The sequence below is a fragment of the Oxyura jamaicensis genome, chromosome 4 (assembly GCF_011077185.1).
Source record: "Oxyura jamaicensis isolate SHBP4307 breed ruddy duck chromosome 4, BPBGC_Ojam_1.0, whole genome shotgun sequence".
Lineage (NCBI taxonomy): Eukaryota > Metazoa > Chordata > Aves > Anseriformes > Anatidae > Oxyura > Oxyura jamaicensis.
The window spans coordinates 93,782,258-93,807,994 of record NC_048896.1 but is presented as its reverse complement, the minus strand read 5'-3'; the positions used below and the strand labels follow the sequence as shown (position 1 = coordinate 93,807,994).

At 46.4% G+C, this 25,737-nt stretch overlaps 1 protein-coding gene across 7 annotated transcripts in view; it reads left to right on the top strand.

Annotated features, from left to right (window-relative positions):
* Positions 1–25,737, top strand: part of SLC4A11 (solute carrier family 4 member 11) — a 134,998-nt gene that overhangs the window by 48,155 nt on the left and 61,106 nt on the right. For 4 of the 7 annotated variants that reach the window (XM_035324460.1, XM_035324461.1, XM_035324458.1 and 1 more), the window contains exons 2-3: positions 11,752–11,802; positions 22,890–23,042. In XM_035324460.1, the coding sequence (XP_035180351.1) occupies positions 11,752–11,802; positions 22,890–23,042 (204 nt within the window). Of the gene's footprint in view, positions 1–729; positions 888–1,895; positions 2,164–10,452; positions 10,458–11,751; positions 11,803–22,889; positions 23,043–25,737 lie in introns of those variants that run through there. The other 3 variants (XM_035324462.1, XM_035324463.1, XM_035324464.1) reach the window with 3 other exon arrangements.

Sequence of the window (25,737 nt, the reverse complement as noted above, 5' to 3'; positions counted from 1 at the left end):
GCTTCAGTCCCTGCTGCACCCTTGTCCCGGCAGGCTGGCCAGGGGTGCTGATAAACAACCTCAGCACAGAAGATAAATTAAAAATAGAAAGCGATCTTAGCCAGCCTTTTGTTTCATAAGCTTGTTCGCTCGCCGAAATGAATCGGGCAGCGTTTGAAACCTGAAATACCTGCTGGAGGCTAGGCGGGCTCGTCTCATCTTTAGGGCTGCGATGCTTTCAGCTCTGACTTCTTAAGCTGTTAGCAGAGGTATCAGGTGTTGGGGACAGGTGATTAAGCTCCTTTATTGTGATTTTTTTCTTTCTTATTATAGGAAAGTGCGTTAAGTGTATTAGCTTGGTTCAGAACTGTACGAGTTGCATTATTGCAAATCTGTATGGGAAAACTCAATCCTGCTGTGTTAGGAACTGAGACCACTTTGACCATTGATCCTGAGGGTTTATGTTCATCAAAAACTTTTGGGGGAAGGCATCCCTCAGGTCACTCTGAGATGAGGTCCCGAGCAGCCTGGTGCAGCTTTGAAGGTAGCACTGCCTGGAACAAGCAGCTGGGCTGGGGACCTCTTGGGTCTCTTCCACCCTCAAATCTGACTTCCCTTACATCTTAATAACGAGCTGGCCGTGGTGCTCCTTACCTGGAGAACCTTGTCAGGTGGCGTGCAATAAAATAAAAATGGAGGAGACTGGATGAGCAGTCTCAGCAGAGAGAATGCGTGGGAGGTGTTTAAAAACATGCACTGCCTGTGGTTTCGTGCAGCGGAAACAAGTCTCTAGCAGGGACCGAGGACGGGCGATGTGGCTCTGAATCCTGCTGCTGAAAGCGATGCCCCTGCCCCAGCCGTGCCCTGCCTCGCCTTGCCTCGAGCTGGAAAGCGTATGCTGCCTCCTGGTAAATATGTGACCACTGGGAATTTTTATTTAAATCATGCTAATCAGAGTAACTTGCTGTGTTTTTTTTTTTTCTAAGGCTGGCTTGATGTTGCTTTGGGGAGTTGATTTATTCCCCCCCCCTTTTCCTTTTTTTTTTTTTTTTTTGGCCAGAATAGACCATTCCCCTGTGGGCTTTAAGTATCCAGCTGGGGGAGACTTGGCTTATTGTTATGAAAATGTTGAATTGTGAGGAAAGTGAAGCAGTAGAATAGGCTGGAAGGGGGCTGGGGTGGGGGGGGAGGAGGATGTGGCATCTTCCCTCCAAAGCTTTTTAGGTGCTGCTTAGCTGAATGCTGGGCTGACAGGCTCGGGTATAAACCTCCTCGGATGAGGTGAGGTCTCTCCAGCTCTATCTTCTGCAACTTGCTGTCACAGACTTACTGCCCCGGTGCTCATTCCCTAATGAAGGCTCCTCATTTGCTTCTGAATGCCTGCTTTAACCCTTGCCTGTGCTGGCGAGCTGTCAAGCCGGATAGCTTGGGGGGAGAAAAACCCATCGGAGCCCAGCTGTGTGGTCAGGCATGCAGTGTGGTCAGAGCACAGCAGCTATGTCTTCAAGATATTTGCTGTATCTATCTCTCGGCAGCAGTTTTCCCCCCCGCCTCTTCATCCTGCATCTTCGCATCCTCCTGTTTCCCCTGTACTTGTGTCTGTGAGGTGCAGTATCTTTTCTTTATCTTCTCCCTTCACTGGAGCCTGGTTGCCACAAAGCCTCCTTTAAGGAGGCGCACGGGCTTTCTCCGCACAGCATCCAGCAAAAAAGCACCGGCTCCGGAGTGCTGGCTGGCTTTAATCCTTGGCTTTCCTCCTTGCTCCCGGAGGCAAATAGCTGGGAGAGGCGGTGGATCGGGGTGGCTGGAGGAGGAAAACCGAAGCCCGGTGTGGCTGCGGTGGCATGAAGTGAAGGCATGAAGTTAGCAGCTTGCCGGCATCGTCTTCCCTGCTTGGGCTTGGGGAGCAGAGCTCGGAGGTGCCCGGCTGGGAGCTAATGGGTCGCCCTCTCACTCCACCCATCCGCCGCTCGCCAATTGGAAGTGAGGGAGAAAGATGCTCCGGATGGATTAATATTGGAGCCGTTGAACAAGCATGAGCCATTGCTGCCTCGGCCACCTGAGCAAGTGGCGTGTGGGGTCGAGATTTGGGATTGAGCGTGCTGGCTCTGGGGGGGGAGCAGTGAGGAGAGGAGCGGGGGCTGTTTGAGTGTGAACAGCATCTCTGCTACAGAAGTAGTGCAGGTAAGTTGTGGGCTGAAGCCCTGCTGCTGCCGGGTGATGTGTTTGGACAGGAAATCCAGCAAAGCAGCCCTGCCAGCTCTTTAATTATTTAATTTGCTAAAGTAAGGCAGTACTTGATGTATTTTCAGCGGGCTTTGCTGCTTGGTGATGCTCTCTGTTGCCAGTGCTGGATGTCTCTGTATTGCTGTGCTTAAGGATGGAGAATACCTTTTGAATTCAGTTTACATCAACCAGAGCGCTGCCTTCCAGGCTTCGAGTTTAGTTCCAAGATATGCATGGGGAGATGAGTTGAAGATGCCTTACCTGATCCTTTCCCCCCCCCCCCCTCTGAAATTAATGCTAAAACATCCTAGCAGCCTGTCAGAACGGCTTTACATACTGGTGGTTCACGTGGGGAAAGTGCAGCGCTGAGAGAAAACAACGTGCATGTATGTAATCCGTCTGAAATGCTAGCAAGCATCATCCCTGTTGCTGTAGCCATGGAAGCCATGTAGACGAACCGTAAACAGTGTCCTACTGAACAACACCCTACGTGCACTGTCAGTTGGCGATGATTTCATCTCTGGACCAGAGCGTTTTTATTTCGGGTTGATAATGCAGGGCAAAAACCAAGCTGGTGCTGCTGGATGCCCCCTGCCCATGTTTGCTGTTTTGTGGCTCCTTGATGTAGGAACTGCACGGGGTGATTTGTGCCATCTTACCAAGCCTGTTGTGGTTTGAAATCCTTGTCTGTGTGGAGGGGGCTGAGGCTGCAGAGGGCAGCTCGCCCACCTTTTCTGTATCCCTTAGGCTGTTTCTGCTTTTAATCCTGGAGGTTTTTACTTTCAGTGTCCAGCACCACAACTGGAAATACTGAAGTTTTTGGTGACCAGGTGGCTGATCTCTGCTCTACTTCTTTACATGTACGAGCACAGACCTTGGTTTTGATCCTGTGGCTCTGAATTGGAGCAGGTCTCCTGTCCGGGTGTCCTTGGGGTGCTGGAGGTGGGAAGAGGTGCAGGATTAAGTTTGCAAAGCACTCTTTTCTAGCTTGATGGCAATGAGATGGAGGATAAAAACTTTGCGGTAATGCACTTTGTGTTCCAAAACACGATCCTGGTTCCCTGGGGGATGCTGCACCTGCTCCTGGAGCAGCTCTTCCACCTGAGGAAGGTGGGACCGGAGGTGTCGGTAGTTACTTGTTTACACCTTGTAGCTGCTGAATTGTTGCAGTGTTTAATGCAGATGAAACAGTGCAGGGAACAACTCCGTTCCTCTGAATAGCTCTGAGCAGGTGAAATTTTATAGACTCTTAACCAAGTTTGTGTTCTTTTTATGCAGTACCACTGTGGGCATGTGGCAGGTGGTAGCCCCTGAAGGACCTGCCTGTCCAGGGAGAGCACTTCAACGAAAACATCAAAAACACCTTTTCATAGCACCTTTTCCAACCTGTATCCAGCCCTGAACAAGACTTGGGGGCCACTGCTGTATCTCTTCCGATTAAGAGTGATGAGATTCTTTTGATAGGGCCCTGTAAGCAAAAGAGCTGTCTGGAAAGCTGTCAGTAAGAGTTAAAGCTCTCTAAATTATTTAAATGCTTCAGGAAAAGTGTACTGCAGGCTCCACTGGTCTGTCCTTGGGTCTTTGCCAAGTTGTGGGATCTCCGGAGGTATTTGCTTTCACTCCTCTGTGTAGCACTCCCGCAAGAAATCCTTGTGAGTCTTAAATCATTGTTCTAGAGGGCCCAGCAAAACAAAACCTTGGGGGGGGGGGGGGGGGAGGGGCAAATGATAATAGCCCAAATTCTTCATCTGGCAGCCAAATCCCAAAGTGTCCTTGTTCCCCAGCTCCTTGGCTTGTCCTGCTCACCTGCTAAATGCTGGCCAAGAAACCTGGCCGAGGAGGGGGAAGAGATCCCAGCAGCAAAGCAGCTGCAGAGCTCTCAGTTTACAGGGTCGTTTCCTCTTGCAGCTCACCTCTGGGAGGCACCCTTGGATATTAATTGCTTGGGGTGGGCTAAATTGTGATGAGTCAACCTGGACAGCCTGGTGCTGCTGGTAGATCCAAGCACCACTGACACCAACCTCTTGTGCATGTGTTTTTTGGGGGAGGAGGTCTCAAACCTGTCACTGCTGTGGCTGGCAATTTTTTATTAGGTGGCTTTATTGCCATGGGTGCTCTGGAGGAAGCTGGGGAGGGGAGGAAGAGGGGAAATTTTCAGTGCAGTGAGGAAAACGCTTTGCTTTGAAAGCAGACAGACATGTCTGATCCCTAAGCTTGTGTGTGGGTGTGTGTTTGCCTGGGAGTGAGCAGGCAGGAGGGATGCTTCCTGCTCCATCCTTTCAATATCGTGCTTTCTATTTCCACAGCCAGCAACTGTGAAAATGAGCCCTGAGGTTTTGTTTACTGGAGCGACCGCAGCACGATTTAAGACCTCCTCACGCCCCTTTCTGTATCAGAAGAATATCCAGCTCCCTGCATATAACCCCTGATGAAGTCCTTTAGTGCTCCCTGAGCTGTGAAGCCATAAAGTCCTTTCCTGTCTGGATCGGTGCTGTGCTGGGCACTGTAGCTAGACCCAAATTACTCCTGCACCATGGGTTAGTCTAGATGTCAGAGGGCTGGTGGTGTGTCCTCCAAAACCCAAATAAATTGTTTTCTAAGGGGGTTTAGAGCTATTAGCTCAGGTAATACAGACCTCTTGGACTTAGAAATAGGAGTTTGAGGGGTATAGGACTCATAGGGAAGCAGAGATGAGGGTGCAAGTCCTTTAGGGATCCTTCTTTTTGGGATGAGGGGTGCAAGTCTACGTGCTTTTGTGGCAAGAGGAGTATATTAAACATACATACCTTTTTTAAGAAGTGTCCTTGACTGTCTGCCTACACATAGGGAAACCAAAGCCAGTGTCCTTGCAGGTCCAAATCTCTTGGCTCGAGCAGCAATTGGCGGGTAAGATCGGGCTGCTTGAGAACAGCTTCCTCCTTGGTGCCTGCTCTGACCAACATTGTCTTTGAAAAGCTTACCAAGGTGAAGGGGTTTGGAGTAGATTTAAATAGCCCTGGGTAATGGCCGTCTTCTAGACGGTCTTCAAGTGTTCAAGTTGACTTCTTGTAGGTGTTTGCAAGCAGATGCTGTGCTGAACAACCTGTTTGGGTAAAAGTCTCCAGAGAAAATGCTTGCTCTGTTGAAAAGCCATGTCAACTCCTGCTGTACCAGCACCTACTTTAAACCTATGGGTGTGCCGTGTGGGGGTTGAAGTCCCCCAGGCTGGGTGTGCTTGGTGTGCTGTGGCCATCCTGCAGTGCCTGGTTGTACTTCGGGGCTCTGCTTTGCCCTTCTCCCTGGTGATGCCACTGAGATGAGTGGAGGACAAGCAGAGGAGGGATAATGGGGCACCTACGTGTTGTCTTCTACAAGGGCTTATCCCTGTCAGTCTCCGCTTCGGATGCGATGCTGACGGGTGTATCTGCAGTGAAGAAGCATGCATGGTGCTTGCAGGGGAAGGGAGGCTGTAGAGAGATCTTCAGTTGATCTTGGCTTTTATCCCCTCAAGATAATCAAGGTAAAACACCCTAGAAGGCAGTTGATTGTTGATACTGCCCATGTGATGAATCACAAAATGTCTTTTTACCCCTACTGAGTTTTTTTCGATGATGTTGTCCTGTGCTTCTATTGTTGCAAAGCAGTGCTTTCTGGGGAGAGGTCTGTGTTTGGGCTTGTCACAGGCAGCGGTGCTCCTATGCTGTACCTACCAGCTGCTTTCCTGCCCAAGTATTAACAAGCACGACTTACTCATCTTACAGTTCCTTGAATTACGGTGATTTAGTTCTGAAACCCAGGCTTGTGTGTTTTGTTTTTTCTGGCCTTTGTCACACCTCTTAGGTGTAGAGAAAACAGGTAAAATTCCAAGCTTTTGTCTTGTATGTCGATCATTATTGCTTGGAAAAGCAGCATATTGGCATGTTTCTCGTCTCTCTCTGCCAATATGAGATGAGTTCTCACCAGCCTTTTCCAGCTGAAGTATTAAGGGCTGTGGGAAGGGATCAGCTACTTAACGTGTAGACAGAAATGAGAAGTGCTAACTTCAGGCAAAACAGCTCTTTCACATGCTGCTGTCCATCCGTTCTTGCTGACTTGCATGGCTTTAAATAATTTGCAGCAGATGTCTCCCCTGGGAGACCTCGCTGCTTGGTTCTTCCACGAAAACTGCGAAGAGCTTGTTCGGCAAGCATGAGCGATGCTATGCAGGGGAATCCTGCAATATTGATACCTTTGAGCGTGATGAGTGAGTCAGTGTGATCGGACTCGCAGCCTGTTGAGCTAGTTTTCTATTCCTCTGCAGTGATGCAGTTGGGTTACAAAAGGAGTTTGAAGCTTCCTCTTCCTCCAGCTGTTGAGCTCTTGCTGTGTACAGATACTTTCAGACTCTCAATTGCAGGTTCCTTTCAGGTAATGCTCCCCATAATTAAGGCTTAAATTTGTCTTCAGATCTCAGTTTGAGGTAGGGAACCAACTGCAAGCTTCCCCATCAAGCAGGGGAGCTGTCTCAACTATTTAGTGGTGGTGATGGATGCTTTTAGCATTGACAGACATGTTCATGGAAGGAAGCCTGAAGTGGCCAATGACCTTTCTCAAAGCTAAAGCCCTGTGTGTCTTCTGGAAAGAACACTTATTTCCAGGTAAATGTGCTGTTTAGGGTGGTTTCATGCTGAGAATTGGTCATTCCTCCTGGGAGAAGGCTGGGAAAGTCTGAAGGTTCTTCAGCTGACCCTTTAAGCAAGAAGTCAGAACAAAAACTGTCTGAAGTGACTTGCTTTTCTTTGAAATCCTCCTGAGGGCAAGAGATGTTTGTACTGATGAGTTCCAGAAGCGTCCCCAGAGCAGCAGCAAAACAGTACTGGAGGAAGGCTTGCAAGTGGTGGGAACTGGGGTATTGGAGCACACCCTGGGTGAAAGGTGCTGAAGGTACCTAGGATGTTCTCATTAGTACTTACTGAGTAACTAAATGCTCCAGATGAGTTGTACATGCTACCTACTGAGTTGTACATGCTACCTACCTTGACAGACCTAAGAGGTGCCATTAAAAGGCTCAAAAGTGATTTTTTTTTTTTTTTCTGGTTACTATTTAAAAACTGTTGCTTCAAAATAAGTTCCAGTTATAGTACCAAGACACCAGGATGTGGAGAGCTTTACTGGAGGGAAATCATAAATGCTGAAGTCTGTAGTCAAAATTCCCATGCTACCAACTTGTTAGAAAGCTACATTTTGCTTCAATAGAAGGCTTGAGCTGCAGAGCTGTTTACTTGGAAGATGCCAGCAGCAGAACACTTTAATCGAGTTATCAAAGTATCCAGAGAATGTGTTTTTATTTATAACCTGCTAATATTGCAAGGCTCAAGAGAGCTTATTACTAACCTTAAAACAAGAGAGTTAAAATGGGTTATTAGGAGATCCAAGAGGCATCCCCTGCAAGAATTTAATAATGGAGGATGGCATGGCAGGGTTTTGTCTGTTTCTTTTGTTGTTAAATGCAAATGTAAAAATGGCAAGAATGTAAGAAATGAGGAAGCACATCCACTTTTTGTCTGATGCTTCCCCCTGTGGATCGCTTCAGTCTGAAGACTGAGCACCTTAAGCTACGGCAAACTTGAATGTCCTACCAGCTAAAGTACTCTGAGCTTCATCTACCTCCCCCCAGTGGCTCTTTCCAAGTGATTACAGTGGCTTTGAGTCAAAGGGCAGTGGCTTCCTTTTGAAATCGAAGCTGTGTCCCGGAGTCTAGAAAAATAAGCATTGCTTTCCACTTTGCAGCACTTCACTGGGTTTTGCCTTTAAATTCAATGCTCACAAAGATGGGAAAACAAGCTGTTATGTGAAGGAGAAGCTGTGTGGTGACACTCTTAAAGCCTGTCCAATTTATTTAATGGATGTCTTTGTAGGGAGTAAGGTGGGGTGGCAGTAGAAATTTATAGGAGTAAATTAACCCTTAAGTATTTTTAAGTTATAAAAAGAGCTGTACCCTGTGATTTCTGGCAGATAGGAGGTGGATAAGGAAAGCAATTGAAGAGTGTGGTTGTCCTTGCAGGTGCTGGATGAGAAAGGAGAGCTTGGAGAGTGAGGATGTAGCCCTCTCCATCAGACATTGAAGGCACAAGAGGCAGTTTGCTGTGGTGTATATCTTAGCTCCTCAGGGTAATCTGTTCCAGCTTTGTCTATAGAAGCCTGTCCTTATGTCTTGCTGAAATTGCATTGTTTGGATTTTAATTGCTGAAATCTAAACAACAACAACAACAAAAAAAAACCTGGGGGAAAGAAACTATCAATATGGTTTTGGATCTGATGGAAGTGTCATGGGGAGAAAAATCCTGCCCTGCAATAACAAAGTAGGTCTGTTCCTCCAGCCTGTGAAGGTGCAGGGGCTGATTTCACTTCATGGAAACAAGTCTGCAACTCCATGCGCACCCTGGAGCATTTTAACGTTGATCTGTAATGTACCTGAAGGCTCATCCAAGGCCCGACTTCCCAAAGCTAAGCAGATGCATTAATTACTGAATGCATTAATTACTGCAGTGTTTTATAGCTACCTCTTGGATGGGCGTTTGAATTTTAAGGACTGGAGGGAGGTGAGATGGGGAGAAATGCTGTGTTGTCTCAGGCTGTGGGTACGTACCTTATTGCTAGAGAAAAGATAACCCTCTTGTGCTCTCAGTTCTGTGCAACTCAAACCCACTACTCCAGTCTTCAGGAAAATGTGACTAAGGAGCCAAAACCTCATTAAAATCCGATAAGCCTTGGGGAAGGAGAAGCACCGGAGCTTGCTGGCATGTTTGCCTTGCTGACTGCTGCTGAGCATCTACTGGAGTACAGTCTAGCTGGTGTTGCTCTTAGCTAGTATGCCATAAATATAAGCTAGGCTTGCTTGTGCCGGACAGCTTGGAGAAATATGGGGTTGAAAAGGGAAGGTGATGTATGAGCGGAGTCGTCCTCCTCTCCCTGAAATGTCTCCTTTATTCTGTGTAGTTAAATTGGATGGATCTGGGGATGGATCTTGCTTTCTGTAGATCCTCTGAGATGCAGATGGTGTAGCCCCCACTTTACCCTTCCTACCTCCACTTCTGCAAGCACATTGACCTTTAAGCTAGTTCCATAGCTCCATGTGTGTGTCTGTTTACACTTGTGTAAACACCCCATTGCCTTTTACCTCCTGGGCATGTTCCCTACCATTCTTGATGTCCATGTGCGTAGCACCTTCCGTAGGGGATGCGGCAACTTCTGAAAAGGCTCCGCCACAACTGTTTTGAAGCCCAAATCCCGTTGGCACTCTGGGGCGATATTACGTAGGGAGAAGGCAAATTACCAGGGCTGAACTTTAGCCAGGACATAGTAGGGTGAACGCCCGACTTTTTTTCCCAAACGTGCCATTGCATCTTTAATTATAAGGTTAAGACCTTTATTTTATGACTCATCTGAAAAAAAACAGCACCTCAAAATAATTGCCTGAGCATGTTGCCTAGGGGACTACTGCTCGTTTGTGACTCAGAGGAGTGAATGCCACCTAATGAAATGGCACTGATGCTGTAACACTCAAACCTTGCTCTTTTCATGCCTAGTCCAAGCTGCAACCTGGCCAGTCTCCTGTGAAGGTGCCAGGTCAACCCAGGTGTTGCTGCAGATAGGTGTTTCTGATGAAGAAAGCACTGGGCATTACCTGACCTGTAGAAATAAGTGTGTGCAGCTGAAGGAAAACCAGATGGCCTCATTCTGCCTAGTGAAGGATGAGCACGTTGCTTCAGGCTCCCTCAGAAGCCATAGTAGATGTGAGGAATTGATATACCATCCTGGGGGAGCGCTGGCCTCTGTTCCTTGGGTAATCCATCTGCCTAGGCGGACTGTTTGTTTCTCTGAAATACGTAAATGCAATCATTACACAATAAGAGCCTCTTTAAAAACCTTCCTTTGATCATTAGCATGCTAATCAGCCTGGATGGATCTTCTCCTTCCCTTCCAGGTGGAGGGAAACAATTGACTCGTGTAATGGGTGCCCCTTGGCCACGGTGCATTTGTTCCTCCGGCCCATTGTTCTGGGATGAACTTGGAACATTGTGTTTCTGTCTTGGACCAGACACTTGAATTGCCCTCGGATTTGTGTTGTTTTTTTTTTAAAATGGTCATCAGGGTGTCCCTCCAGGAACCTGTGCAGCTAATGCTGTCTGCTCTGAAATGTCTCAGCCATGCTGAGCTGTGACAAGTGTTAGGCTGGAAGATGCTGTCGTCAGGGGTGTGACTCGTATCCGTCTGGTGCACAAAGGCTCCCGGTGGACCAGGATGAATTGTAATGCTTGAAAATGCGACACCCTAAAGGGAGAGGGGGAAAACAAGTGTGTATAACCTGTAAGCCAGAAGTTATGGGGTAGAGAAAGGGTCTTTGGGAAATAATCTCCTACTTCAAACGAAAAGCAGGAAACCTAATCTGTAGAACAATAAAGCAGGCGAGACCTCTTTCCTTGTTGGCCCAAATTCATCCCAGGCTTGCGTAGGTAATGTTTGATTAGCCTAATGAAGTGGGGAAAGACGGAGCAAACCTATTCCTCTTTCTGATTGCATTTTGGCTAGGAAGCTGTGTATAGAGAGGCAGCAACCAGGAGCTGCCTTTGCAAGGGAATGCTCAGGTGACTTGAAAGGCTTGAAATAGACCTTTATCAACTGGCTGTTAAAACAGGGCATGCACCTGTAGAGAGGAGTTGCTGTTTCCAGCCCACACAGTCTGAGTTGTCAAATACTGCTAGTGTTATAAACAACCAGTCTGAGTTTGGCTACCAGACTTTGATCACACCTGAAAGCCGGTGCGAACATCTCTGCTGGGTAAATACCAAACTTCCCAGCAGTAATTGCAGAACTGATTTGCTAACAAATGTCCCACAATGAGTCACGGGGACTTGGTCCTGGTAGTGCTGTGTTTTTAGTGCTGTGATTTGCTCTTGGTCAGTCCTCTTTCCACCTGTGGTTTCCTTGCAAGACCCTCTTGGTGCAAGTGGTGCTTCCTGCAGGACCCCAGCTAAGGAAGCAGGCAGAGGAAGGCTACAGGGTTTTGGTGCTTATCTTCAAGTGCCGAGAGCTGTTTAGGGGGTGTCCTAATGATTAAGAGCAGTAGGATAGGATGTAAAAACCTGTTTGTATCTGAATAGAGTTGTTTTTCCTACACAAAACTAGTTCTTTTTATCCGAGTGTAAGATACAACCTGGGCTTCATTATGGCTTACATTTTTAAAAAGGATTCTCTTGGATGCTTAACATCTATTTCTGCATGTGTTTAGGTTTAATAGGTCACTGTGATACAATCAGCCTTGTCCTGATCTTTGGTCTTGCTGATTTGTGGTCCTAGCCCAGGATGCCTGAGACAGCCTAACTGTTTTCATGTAGTAATTGCAACTGTACAGGATATTCTGGTAAATGCTAAAGTCAATAAACAAAAGGTTAAAGTTGCCACATCGAGGAAAATTTTCTGCCTGTGGTATTTCGGGACTGCAATCCAGGCTTGAAGTGAACTTAGCAGCGAGGTGAAGATGTTCAGCATCATGAAGATCCTTATGTTTCCTTTTTCTCTTTCTAGAGTCTCCCCCAGCAGCAATGTCAAGAAATGGATACTTCTTTGAAGAGAGTGGTAAGTATTATTTGACTTACTTAAGCATTGTGTCACCTTACTGGGGCAAGAGCTACGCTACAGGGTTAGCCGAGAACTCAAAACGGGTGATACAAAATTCATGTAGCTTAAGCAGCATGCGAACGCAGCCTTGCATCATAGTTGTGTAATCTAGTACTGGAAGCAGACGCTGCATTTTTATATCCTGTAGATGGTCTAGATATTCAAAGCAGTAAATAATAACCTTGCGTTGTCAACGCTGACTATTCTGGGTGGCTCCTTGCTTTTCCAGTTTTTTCAGGATGTTTTCCTGTAATGCAACCTGGCAAGTGCACTTGTTTCCCACTTTTTGGAGCGGAGATCAAATGTAGGTGTCAGATCCCTTTGGAGACAGCCTGCTAAGAGCATCAGGCAAATATTGCATGGTTCCAGTAAATGCATCTTTTGATGCAGAATGTCTCAAGGATTTCTTTTGAACCATGGTTAAACTGAGGTATTTGGAAGTTTGTATCATCTGCCTTAGCAAAGGTGGCTGAGCCCTTAGAGACATAATACTGATAAGGGCAGAAATAGCATACAGCCAAACTTGAAGTGCAGGAAAGTTCCAACTTTTCTTCTGGCTTTGGAGTAATATGTGCACGAGGTTGTTAGGGAGAGATCATTTTGAGATGTAAACCCAAGACCAGTCCCTGTGGGATGTGCTATCTAAAGGCATGGGGTTTCTTGCCTGTGAGGAGGTGTAGTGCTTGGAGCGTTCAGGATTTCCAAATTGTGAGAGCACAAGGCTGAAATGCTCCAGTTATTTAGGTCTGCAGATGCTTATAGCTGTCAAAACATCCCTTTGTCTTGTTCCAGAGGGTCAAGCCTTTAGCTTAACATCTGGGAAGGGGAGGCTGAATATCTGCCAGATGCAGCTGCAGTGGATCCAGTGTTACTATTGACAATCCTTCCTCTGGCACTGGCTCACTCATCTTCTTTAAAAGCACTATATAAGCCAATTTCTAGGAGGAAAAAGATGAAACTGGGAGCAAGTACTATCAGCTCTAGTAAGGGCCTTTTGAAAAGGCTGGGTAAAGGAACAGAAGGGCAGAAACTAGTGCTGGAACACCAGAAGGCTTTATTTCCTTGGTATTTGTGGGTTTCCTAAGGGCCTGTGGGGTATGAGGTTTGGGTAGCCCTGCTCCTACCCTCCTTGGATTGTTTGTGTTCCCTTGGGATGTGGCTGGGGGGATGTAAGAGGGCAATCTGGGCTGGAGCCTGGAGAGATGACAGCCTCTAGTTCCCCGCTGAGAGCTTTGTAAGGGCTTGCTGAGGGCTAAGGGAAAAATACAGATGTATTTGTCCTTCCCAATTATGCAACAGTCTCCTGGATCCACGTATTTCATTCCAAACCTTCCTGCTACAAAACACCAGGGTAGCTGTCTGTCCTAGCATCTCATGCTGGGAAGCTGCTGAGTGTCCGTTTTCAGGATGCAGCTGCCTCTAGCAGACAAACTCAGTATCTTCTCTTCCTCTTATTAAAGAAAAATCACAGTATCAAACCCCCAAGCCCCAGCAGATTTCTGGATATTCGTAGAGCGCGTGGTTTTGGCGCATCCTGTGCAAAGCTATCGTGTAAGTTCTGCCTTTTTTTCAACTTGGTGCTACGGCAGTGAGAATTTTTGTCCCAGTTGTATTATCCAGCTTCTTGGCCTTGAAGGAGATGGCACCTTAGAGCTACCAGTAAGGGCTTGATGAAACTGCTTTTCTCCTGTTATGCTTCTGCATGGGTCGAGGAAAGGAGGGAATGTTGCTTGTGAGTTCATCCTCAGCTTGTTTGTGGTATCGAACCATACTGTGATTGAAAACATGGTGTATTTCCCTCAGCCTCAAACTGGCTGTCATTCTTGTTCCTCAGAGCCTTCTAGTCATTACAGACTGACCTTTTTTTAAAGTTCACTTTGGGTGATGAGTCACCTTACACTGCCTGGTTGAGCTGAGGGTTTGTGTTTCGGCGCAGAATATGCAGGCAGCGCATCTCAGGAGCTGCTCATGTGAATACCCACGTCCCTCTGCAAGGCAGCACCTTGGCTCTCCGTAGAAATTTAATGTGGATTCTCGAGGAGCTGCCCAGAAACTTAATCAGGCCTAGAGAAAACTGCAGAGGAAGAAGCTACCTCTTCATATAGTTTCAAAACAGCTTGTTTTGAAATGGGGCTACGTAATCATTGAGCTGTTTCTTTGCACCACTTGTTTGGATCGGCCAGTTCAGTCCTGAGACCAGTACGTGCTTCAAAATTTGAAGAAAATCCTATCTGTTTAAAAAAAAAAAAGGCAACCCTTCCTTTGGTTTCCTTAGCACTTTTTCCTAGCACTCTTCCCTCACCTCTCAGCTGAGAAATCTCTCCTGATACTATTGCTCTTTGCACAGCTGGGCTCTTTCCTTATCTCCTCCTGCGATCTCATACATGTGGTTTTCAGTATCCTTCGTAATTAGGATGTTTTTGTTCCAGGCCATATCTGAGGCTCTGTTTGAAGACTCTGTCTTGCCAGCTAACTTTTTTTTCCTTGTTGTGTTCTCTGTAAAAGCTGCAGCAATATCAGACCTTAAGAGTTGAGATTTCAGTTTTAGGTTAAATCATTGTATCGGGGGTACTTGCTGCACCAACACAATGCTTTGTAAGACTCGCCTGGATATTTGCTGTTCACAAAAACTTACTGTGGTATTTAATAATTTGTAGCTCTTTTTATTAGTCACCGAGGAGCTGGGAAAAGCCCAGGAAGGATTTTCTAGCAAACGGATGCGAGTATATGACTATTCTGAAAGCTCAGAGGGGTTTTTATGGTCTCCTGTCTGACTTCTTAAATGGCTAAAAATCTGGAAAGTTGATCAAAGGAGCCCATGTATTTAGTCGCAAGTTACAAGTTTCTGGAGCACTCCAGTTCCCTGCTACTGCTGGAAGAACTAAGTTGAAAGTCACTGTGTTCTTCAGTGCATTGCAGAAGGTAAATTCGTGGGATACGGCTGGCAGGAAAAAAAATCTGCCTAACATCTTTCTGTAGAGGCAATATTAGGATGAAAAATGAGGAAATTAGTTCATGTCTGCCCAGTTAGAAGTTTGATGTGAAGCGTGGTGACAGCAGGTATGTGTGGCAGTTGTTGGCCACATTTGGTTTTGATTCATGTATTTCATCAGACTTAATAGTTGTCTTCTGACAACAGTATCTCACTGGAAATCTGTGTTTTCTACCCATTCTTTTATGTCTGGATTGAGCCTTTTTCCACAAACAAATGAACAAAATCTGGCATTGTGGAGCAGTACTTGTTGGTGCAGAGTGCGCATTTAAGTTGCTTGAATCATCAGCGAGGTTTTCTCAAGTGAGGCTTGTTCTTGGCAAATTTAGGTGATTAATGAGATTTTTGTAGACCCAGTCCAAAGCTGAAGATAGTGGGAATCCAGATGAAATGCAGCTCCACAATCCACGTTCAGAATAACTCACCAAACCCTGAACTGTCCCTTGGTCATCAATCTTCTGCACCTTCTTTATGTGAGGGGATGGGGACGGTGAGCATCCAGTGCTCGCTACAAGTCTATTAGCTCTAAAGGCATTGCTATTAGCTGCAAGTGATTAAATTCTGCCAGTGTGTGATGAGCTGCTTAATTGGCACAAGAACTTTCTCTGATAAGGCACAAAACCTTTCTAGTTCCTCTTGCAAAATCCCAAGGAAGGAGCCACAGTGTAGTGTTGGGGATATCTGAATTGTTGCATTGTTTTTAAAGCTGGCTCAACAGATATCGCAGCATAAATTTTGTCTTCCAGAGCAAATCCCTTACTGCTTGGTCTCCTCTGGCTTATTAATTGGTTTTGCTGGCACAATAAATTGCAGTTGTGCTGAAGGGCCCCAAGGCCCCAGTCTGGCTTGGGATGTTTGGATATATTTTATCTACTTGTTTTTGTTTCTCAGTTCAGTTTGGTATGTGTGGTGTTTTTGTGTATTTTTTTTTAAACTTGTCTCTATCTGTCTTGGAATTGTTTCTCCAACCAGGAGATAAATCTAAACGTCTTTGTGAAACAAATTCTTTCGCAGTGGGTTTCCCTGATGAGATGCCCAGTTTAACAGCAGATGATACATTACTGCTACCCATGGACGGGGAGGCTGAGAGGGTCTCTGGCAGATGTATTTCTGAGAACTGTCTACAGGGAACCTCTAATAAAATGAACGCTCCTGATTTCTGTGGGTTCCAGTACAGAACTGAAATTCCACGTGCTGCAGTGTTTTCTAAAAACAAAGCAAAGCCCCACTGAATTACTTGGATTATTCACAGCATTTCCTAGAAATCTGGCTGCAAAATACAATACTGGAATTAATTCAAAAGTGCCTGGGTGTTTTTTTGTAGCAGATCAGTTCTTTCAGTTCTGTTATGAATTATTACTGAAGTGGCAGGGGAAAGTTTATATTTCCATCTGGCTCTTCATGACAAAAGACGGACTCAAAATAGGATTGGAAACATGCAATTGAAGTTATGGCTGGCTGGTTGTGGAGGGATCTATTACCTCGAGGATGTGCATCTTGTCTCGGTGACTCACCTGCTAGATGCTTTCTACCTTCTCTTTAACCAGATGAAATTGTGGTTTAATTTGTGGCCTTGAAGCACTCAAAGCTTAGGGAACAGGTTGACATTTTTATAGCAGGTGGCCATTACTGTGTGAAGCTATATCTGATGGGCTCCCAATAGCTTCTCTAGAGCCAAGAAGCATCACCAACACATCCTCAGCTGTTCTGCTTCTCACAAACTACCTGTGGAGGGGCTGGAGTTGGAAGATGCTTTCTAAATCTCACCTAAATGACCCAGAAAAGCCATTTGTATACCTGTGCCAATGAATAACGTTCCTCTTAATAAAAGAGGTTGTCTAACACAAGCATGGGAGGTAACATCTAGATGCATCTTGCCAATTTATTGTCAGCAAGCCTTGAGCAGTCCAGCAACACAGCCTGTGGACAACCCCTAACCCCCAGCAGCCTTCTCCTGAGCTGGCATAAACTTTCTCTGTGGCTGCCTGCCACAGGGTAGGTAAGTCTCCCTAGGATGAAAATAGTGAGACTTGCCAGGGAACATCTCAACTGTGAACCAAAGGAAAAAGCTTAAAATTCTAGCGAGCATCCAGCTGTATACAGAGATGCTTTGTTTAATCAATGTGGCTTAAATTTTTAATTTTGGAGACAGCCTTGCAAAAAAAAAGTGATGGGATAGCAGCTTTTGGAGAATGTTGCTCTGTGGCTGCAGCACTAATTTGTCTTGTCGATGGCATGGAGTAATTTGTTAGGAAGGAGGAAGTCTTTCATGATTTGCTTTTCAGGTTCTTATGAGTTACCAAAAAAAACTGAAAACCAACTTTGAAGTTTTGCCTAGATTTTACATTTTCATGCTGAGGTTAATGTTTACCTAAAAGCTGCTCTCCTACAGCTGTAGTTGTTCTTGCCTCAAATGAGTTTTTGATAAGTAATTATTCTGAAATCTGCCTGTGATGTGTGACCAGAAGCTTGCCTTGGTTAGCATGTGTGCACAGGATGCTACATAAATTCCTGTTCTGGAGTTCTGTGCAGCCTAGAGAACTGGTAATGCTTGTGCAAAGTGCTTCTAACCCTCTCTTGCATCCCTTGATAGCTTTGTCCCTGCCAACGTTAACCAACTGTAAGGTCTGCTCTTTGGAGGCAATAGGAGTCCTCATTTTTGTGCATTGTGTAAAGGTCAATATGGAGGTGGAGGCTCTGTTATTAATTGTTTACTTTTGAACTCAACACAGGGAATTTAGGTGTTTTCTGAGAGGTGTAATGAATCCACAAGCCTGCAGTGCTCAGGGAAAAAAGCAAGCCCTCTAACTTTCAGCTCAGGCTGATCACCTTAAGCTAATTAAAACCTCATGCCTTTCTTGAAAACTAGTGTCTACTGTTAAGTTGAAAATCCGAAGGATTGGACAAAACAGATGGAGCTCACTGTTAAACTCAGTCTGAGACCTTTAACACGGCATTATGGCTGAGCACTGGGATGCTTGAAGAACCAGACCTGATTTTTAGGGTAATGTCTGTATCTAAGTTGATATCCCCTTATTTTAAAAGCTGTGGAATGTATTGTGGAATGTATATTACTGCTCCTGTTCATCCTTCTATAATTAATCTGCATTTCCTTGGAGAAAGTCAGGGCACATAGCTCTTGGGCTTCTCTGAAACAAGAACTTGCAAACTCCTGTGCTTGATCAAATCCAACTGCAGCAGAGCTGGCCATTTGGCTTATGTGAAGCTTATGGTTTGAAACAGTACGGGTGAGGCCTGCTGTTGGATTTCAAACAAAAGCGTCTAAAGTAGTGGAGTTTGAAGGCAAGTCTTTGCTTTTCCAGGGCAAAATGAGCGAGGCTGGATCTGACAGGAGCACAGTGCATGCTGCTACTCCGGCACTCTGGTGGGGTGACCAGTGCTGCTTTACAAAAAGGACTGTCCTGTGACTTGCTACTTTCTGTACCTAGAAATTAAATCATGAAGTTAAATCTTAGTTTTCTTAAATGAATTTAATGTGACTAGCTCATCTTGTTGAACTGCCAATTGTGTGAACCCAAAAGAACCCTTTTAATGCAACTTTCTGGCTTTTTGAAGAGATTTCAAGGGCAGGGACAACCACCACTTCAGAAGAAGGACAGATGGTATCTCAGTATTCTGGAAGCTGGGGATTTATTTGGGTGAAGGAATTGACATTGCTGTGCAAACAAGGGCTTGTCTGCTTTTCTAGGCTTGTAGTTTAGGCTACCTTGGAAATTGAGGACAAAATCAGTCCTTTCAGAAAAAACTGCTCTGAGTGTTTCTAGTCTTAAGGTTCACATATGGCACACTCAGAAATAAAACCTGCAATTTTTGCAGAGATTTGGCAGAAGTTGGCAACTCTTGATAAGCTTTGATCTTAGCCAGATTAGTAGAGTAAAATAGGAAATCTGTGGATGTGTATCTTGTTTTCATCTATGCAAAGGCTGTCTAAACAGTAGCAGCAATCTATACTGAAACAAAAAAATTCCTCCTGTGTAGTGTACACACGCCTAGACTGTGCGATATTTGGGTAACAGTAAAGCAAATATTCCCAATTTTCCCCCTAAAAAGCCCTTCCTTAGCACAGTAAGGCAGGTGAAGCATCTAAACTGAGTCTGCAGTGAAGTGTGGATAGGTGCATTTGTACTCATAACATCCTGGATAGTGTGCGTGCTTGCAGATGTTGATTTAAAATAACACGATTGGCTTTGTGTCTCCTCTGAGGCATGCCGAAAGGTTATGGTGGGGCTGTGTCTGGCATGGGTCTCGTAACCTGGCATGTGGGATGATGTCATGAGGAACATAGCTGCTTTTTTCCCAGGAGAATTTCTTAAGACTTTCAGCTTCCTTGGAGAAGTCTGCAGCCCTTGGGCTGTGAGCGCTGCTCCCACGGAGTGATTAAGCTTTTCTAGGGAATGTGCATGGGGTTGGAGTTGTACTTCCTGATAACTATTCCTCCACCAATTTTTTTTTTATTGCTGCAGCTGCCAGGTGCTGCTAAGACAGTGGTGGGAGAGGTAATGCCACCTCCACTTGCTGCAGCTCAATTCAGGGCTCTTCCAGTTCAGAGCCCAGGGCTCTTAAAGGCCAGATCAAAAGCAAAATAGCTGCAGGGTTAAGCACTTCGTGTCGTGAGAGGGTTGATAGAAGCAGAGCTGGGGTACTTCTTGTGACTTTCCATTTCTGTCCCCTATGTACTGTAGGGCTGAGGGAAATCGTCCTGTGACCACAAAGGTGCACTTCAAGGTAAAGGAGGGCTGTGGTGATCTTCTCATCCAGCCTTAACTTGGTTCCTAACTCTAGCCTCAGGCTCTACAAAATTTCTGTAGTGCTTTTAGACCCTGTTTCAGGCTGGAGTAGCCTTTCTTGTGCTCAGGGGTCTGACTCACCCTGTCATGTAACTCCTGGCACTTCAGCAAGTGCTGCCTTCCTATGAAGATAGCAATCTGCAGGGATAGAGATGGGGTGTCAAGGTGCTGCTTTGGTGGTCTTTAACTCTTCCCCAGCCAATTTGAGGCACAAAAGGTGTTTAACCACATTGCCCAAGCAACTACTGCTAGCACAAGCCACAAAGCACCACAGATCTTCCATATGGAAACATGATCAATATTTTCACAGATTATGCAATGGCCGTGTCAGATCCTGCTCCAAACTTCTGCAAAACACTGCTGAAGCTTTCAGAGAAAAAGAACAGCTTCTGCTGTTGCTTGTGGCATCTGCCACCCCTCAAGAAGCAGGGGTGGCACTTGGCAGTCCTCAGGGCGATGGGGGGGAAAGCAGCTGCCAGGGCTGGAGGCAGCTCTCCAGCTGTGTCCACAGGGAAGGTGCATCTGCCATGCACGCTGCTCATCTTCTTACCTTGAGGTGACCCTGTGCTTGACAGGTATAAGTTGCTTGCATTTTAAAATACCTGGCAGGCTTAAGCAGATGGATTCAAAACAGCCTGGGATGAAACCTTGAGGTGGTTTAGTGATAAAGCAGACACCTGCCTGGGAGTGCAGTTCCTGTACAGCCCAGGTTCAGGATTATTTGCAAGCAGTGTGTTTTGTCCGTCCCTTGCCCAAGGGACGCGAGACTCGGCTGCCTTTTGTTTTGCTCTTTCCTCCCCTAAGGAGGGAGGAACTGAGGATGCTTCCCTTGCCAGAGTCCTCACTGACCTCTGCCCAGCCCTGTGATCTTACTCCACCCTTGCCCTTCTTCCAGCTCCTGCACAGTTTCTCTCCAATCTACAGCCCTCTCTGCTTTCAGGGCTTACCACTACTGCTCTCTTATCCAGCCAGTTTCAGTGGGGTTGGGAAACAAATGCAGAAGTTCTTATGCTCTTACCTTATCCGTGTCTTAATTTGTGTCGAGATGGCTTGGTGAGAAAACTCAACGTTATTCTTTTTACTGTGTGTTCAAACAACCCTGTGTGCCTCCTGCCTGACCCACTCCCCAGGAAAGATGAGGTGCAGACCTGTTGTGACATCTTCTCTGAGATTGCCATTCTGGATATAGCTGAAATGGAAAAACCAAAATAATGGATTTTGGCCCACCTGTGGCTGTTCTTGCTTTGCAGGGCTGCCTAAGGTTTCTTTGCATCAGGGGTATGTCAACACCGGTGGGTGTTCAGCATGGGTGAGGAGAGGTTATGCTGTCCACCGAGTGTTTTGGAGGAGTCAAGCCCCAGGTTTTGTATGTTGCCTGGGGCTGAGATGCTTGCACAGGAGTTCGTAGTGTTGGCAGGTAACCTGCCTAGCCCTTGTATGTCCCTCCAGGGCACAGATTGCCCCTCAGTCCTGGTATGTCTGCCAACCCTGGCACGTTTAAGTGTCTCCTGTGCTCTCCTTGTCCCTCTTCTTTCTGGCTGTTTTGGGCAAGTTTCTATCATGCGGGGATGGAAACAGCTGCCTGAGCTTCAGCAGCAGCAGAGGACAGCACCCTTGGTGCGTATTGTTGGCTGTTTGACAGGCTGGATGGGGACAGAAGGAACTTAAATGCTTTTGGAAGCCTCGAGAGCTGTTCAGATGGACCGGTTTGTGCTTTCTACTGCTGAGCAGGCAGATGGAGGCAGAGGTGGAGAAGGATAATTAAATTGATTTTTTTGATAGGTTCCTAACATGTCAGAAAAGTGGCTTAAAAGTCACGTGAAAGTTTGAGCCCCTTTGAGCCCTCCTTGGGAGATGCGGAGCGGTCAGGACGAGCCCGTGTTGGTGCAGTGCTCGCGGCAGGAAGCGCTGCAGCCCCTGTCCTGCCTCACGGTTCCTGTTTGTGGCTTCCCCCCTCACAGCTTGTTTTTTGCAGTGGTGAGCTGTTGGCTCGAGATCCCTCAGACTGCGTGCACTGCTTTCAGCTGCTTCTCTTGGTGCTGCTGCATCTACATTTGCTCACATGAAGCTTTAAAAAAGCCATCAATATTTTAGAGCTTCTATTCAGGCTCCTGCCTTGAAGCTCACCCTTTTCATTCTGCTATAGTGCCTAAAGCAAGCTAATGAAATATATCCCTCCTGCTTCAAGCTTCAAATTAGGCATAAAAGACTTGTCAGAAGATGGGTAGGAGCTGCTGAATAATCCTGGTAATGTAAAAAATTGACATTCTATAATGTCCCTAATTCTTCTAATTATACATGATACATGAGCACACCACAAGAGTTTTCCAGCTGCTTCATAATAAAACATTGCAGTGAACCAGCTTGCTGTTGAATGTGGCTAGGTTAAACTCTAATTAGAAACGTTGCGAAAGGGTAAGGAGTTGTCTGCTGTAATTAAGAAACTTGTCTCTCTCTCGGTGCTGCCACCTCCTGTGACCTACTGCTTGTCTCTGTGGGGAGCGACAAGTCTGTCTGTCCATCTGCATTGGGTGTCTCCTTGGAAACCATCTTTTTTTTTCCCCTGTCTGTTTTAAATTGCTAAAATGCAAGCACAGCAACCACCCTGCCAGTGGGTGAGCACAGGGTTTGGCTGGGGAGGGCTGTGGCACTGCTTTTGCTTCAGGGTCACTGATAATTAGGAACACTTGGGACCCCAGTCTGTTTTCATACTGGTTTTTGATCTGAGTGAGGTGGTGCTTAATTGATTTGGAGCTGATTTACTGCCTGCAGGGCCTTTAATTTCCACAAACAACAACAAAAAAAACCTGCTTGGTGGTGCACCTGGAGGTTTGTTGTGTGCCTGCCCCACCAGCAGGGTCATGTCCAACCTGCCTGAAACTGCTGGCTCCAGGCACAGGGTGCTGAGGAGGTTCGGTTGGTGGCATTCAGCCCCTGGTGACACCGCTGGTGCCAGGGCTGCCACTCGCCCTGACCCCACACCCATGTTTACATGCCAAGCTGGACTGTGGAGCGGCCATTTTGAACACTGGCCTCAGCATCACCAACAGACCCTTGTGGGAGCCGATTCTCGCTTCCCTGTGGCAGTTGCCAGTTGGAGGCTCAAAGAAGGCCCTCGTGAGGCTCTGTTGCCACCACAGCTGCCTGGCTCCGGCCCTTAGTGGCAATGATCAGTGCGTATGTGTGCCCCAACGGCTCTGGCACAGCACACAGCATGGCTAACTGCATGTCCTTCTTGTTGGCAGGGTACCTCAAGTGCGACACGGATGATGGCTGCGAGGCCAAGGAGGAGGCAGGGGGAGAGGAGCTCTTTGATGCTGTGAACTCCTCCATCGTTTCGGGGGACAGCATCAGGTTCTTCGTCAACGTCAACCTGGAGGTGCCGCCTAATGCCACTGGTGAGTGTCACTCTGTTGTCAGAGCTTGGGAGGACAAAAGCAGGGGTGAAATGGCTTGCCCTGCTTTCCCTTCCTTCCAGGCTGTGCCATGAGCATGTTAGTTTTCAGCTTGGAGATTTTTTTTGGAGAGATGTTTGGAAAACCCAATAACAATTGGGTGCTGCTTTTCAGCCATCTGTATGAAGTGTCCTGATTCCTTTTTCCCTCCAAACAAAAAAAAAAAAAAAAAGGACCCCACAGTGAATGCTTTATCCGATGAAGTCACCCGGGCTGTATAGCACAAGGTTGTAAAGTGTTGTGTTGGGTGACTTTGCACCCACCCTTGCAAAATTAAGACTTTGGGTTTTTTGTTCTTTTTTAAAAAAAAAAAAGTCTGAGAGCCTAGGACAAATCCAGCGGCACTCTGTTCTGCATTTGGGGCCTGAGGACTTGCCATTGCTTTTGGTGCTGCAGGCTGATCACTGGAGGAGAGATCTCCTAATGAGAAATCTCTCTTGTGAGAGATCAGTTGGGGGTTTTTGGGTGCATGTACTGTCTCCAGGTAACTTTCATGTGGCTCTGGGACTTCCTAAGATGCAGGGGTTTTGAAGTTTTTTTGATGTTTTACGTTGATCCAAAATGCTGGAGGTGAGTCAGAGCCATGGTTTGTATAGGTCAGTTGCTGTTCTCTAGCAGTTGCTGGTGGTAAAATGTGTGTGGAGGGACTTTTGGTGTCACATATGTGCCTCTTGAGTTTAACTGTACTGTCTGGAATCAGTTCCCACACCAGTTGCACTGAGGTAGGCTGGAAATAAAGGGGAAAAACCAGTGTGTTAGTCCTCTGATAGAGGTCAGGTCTCTGCAGAGTACAACCAACGATTCACCTGGTGCAAGTGTAGCTTTACATCAGCAAATGCAGTCAATGTTCCTGTCCTCCTTGCTGTGTTGAGTAGGGTGAGCATCCGCATGTAGGACTGCAACCCTGGATTGTTTTGGTGTGATAAGTTTGTTCCTAATAGTCTAGTCCCTGTTCCTGACTCCTAGAGGAGCAGCAAGCCATAAGACGACATGGTGTTGGTGAAACCTGGTTGTCTTTTGGTCCTAGCTTGTTGAAAAATTGGCCCTCTGATCGATAGGGAAGCGCAAACAAAGCAAGTGCATGGGCAACCAGTGTTGTGGGCAGATGAAGAATAATTTAAATACAACATAAGGGAGTACTGTTGTGTGCCAAGCTCTGGCACTTGGGCCCTGGAGCAGGTAGCTCTATGTTTATAAAGTTCCTAAGGCTGCTTCAGCAATATTCATACCTCCTACAAGGCAGGTTCATGAAGGAGGAGGGCCTGTAGGACAGCTGTGTTGGTGCAGAGTGAGCAGTGAAATGCACCCATGGGATTTCTACTCTCATTGAGCTGCAGTGTCTGCTTTAAGTGGTGGCTTGACTTGTACAGGCCAAGTAAGTGTTTTGGGAGGGGGAGAGGAGAGCTGCTCAAAAAGCAAGTGGCATAGAGAGCTCCAGAGCTGAGTGCAGGGATTTCAACTAAGCCCAATTCTGCTGGCACCAGTGCTGTGCTGCTCCTCGGGGGAGAAGGCTGAGAATAAAGAAGTGGTTGTGCAGCTGTTTTTCAGGGGGACATGCCTGCCTGAAGCTATGCTCTTTGTACCCCCTGCCAAGCTGACGTCCTTCAGAAATTTTGCCTAACAGTGAGAGCAATGTAGAGGGGGCTTCCAACCAGCCTAGTTAGCACTGAACTGTGAAGGTATCTAAAAGGCTTGCTATCACTAGTTTTTTTTTCTACAGGTTACTTTTGCCCTAGTACACAATTTCAATGCACTCTGCAACACACATGCTAAATGTAAGGGAGAAGGGCTAGCAAACCTGGCTTCTGTGCTATGTGCCTAGGAAAAAGCGGGCTCTGGAACATGGCAGTGACCTGGCTTTAATCCTGGCAGCTGGAGAAAGCCTGGAGTCTGCCTGTACAGGTGCTGACTGTTCTGGAGGTTAAATACAAGGGCTCTGGATTATGCTTGGCATCACAGTTTCCGTTTGTAAGTTTGCTAGAAGTTATTTTTGGATTACAAGCAAGTCCTGATTGATCTATAGCGTGCAGTTACTGGAAATGGTGATGCAGAGTAGACATAGCCCAGCCCTCTGCTTGACTATACTGAAGCCTGCTTTCTGAATCTGAGTGGTGACTTTAAGAATAATATCCAGCAATTTTCAAGCCTGCAATTTTACAAATGCCATCTCAATTGAAAGATTTAGGGGAGACTGTACTCAGCTATGACAAGTCTGGGCTTAATGCCGTGGGGTGCATTGTTCGGGGATAAGGAATGTGAGCGCTGTGGATTCTTCTGTATCTGAGGAAGCTTGTGTCCTCCTGGGCTTTTTTGTGTTTTCCCTTCCATTTGACAAAGGACAAAGACTTCCTTATCTGCCTCAAGCAGTGATGTTTGTGACAGTGGTATTAGTTGTGTCCCTTTTCTTCAGTTGAGATGTTTGGAATGCTTAAGGAAAAATGGACTTCAGATGTGCTGGAGTCCCCTTTCCAAACACAAGGATGGAGGCTTTAAAAACAGGTTTTGGGTAGGGTAGAACCGGAAATGAGAATTTCAAGAAAGATAGGTGTGAAGTGAGATGTTGATGCTGACAAGGAAAAAAAGAGTAAGTGGGACAAGCAGGAAAAATCCAGGTCCTTTGAGTATCAGCAAGGAGATT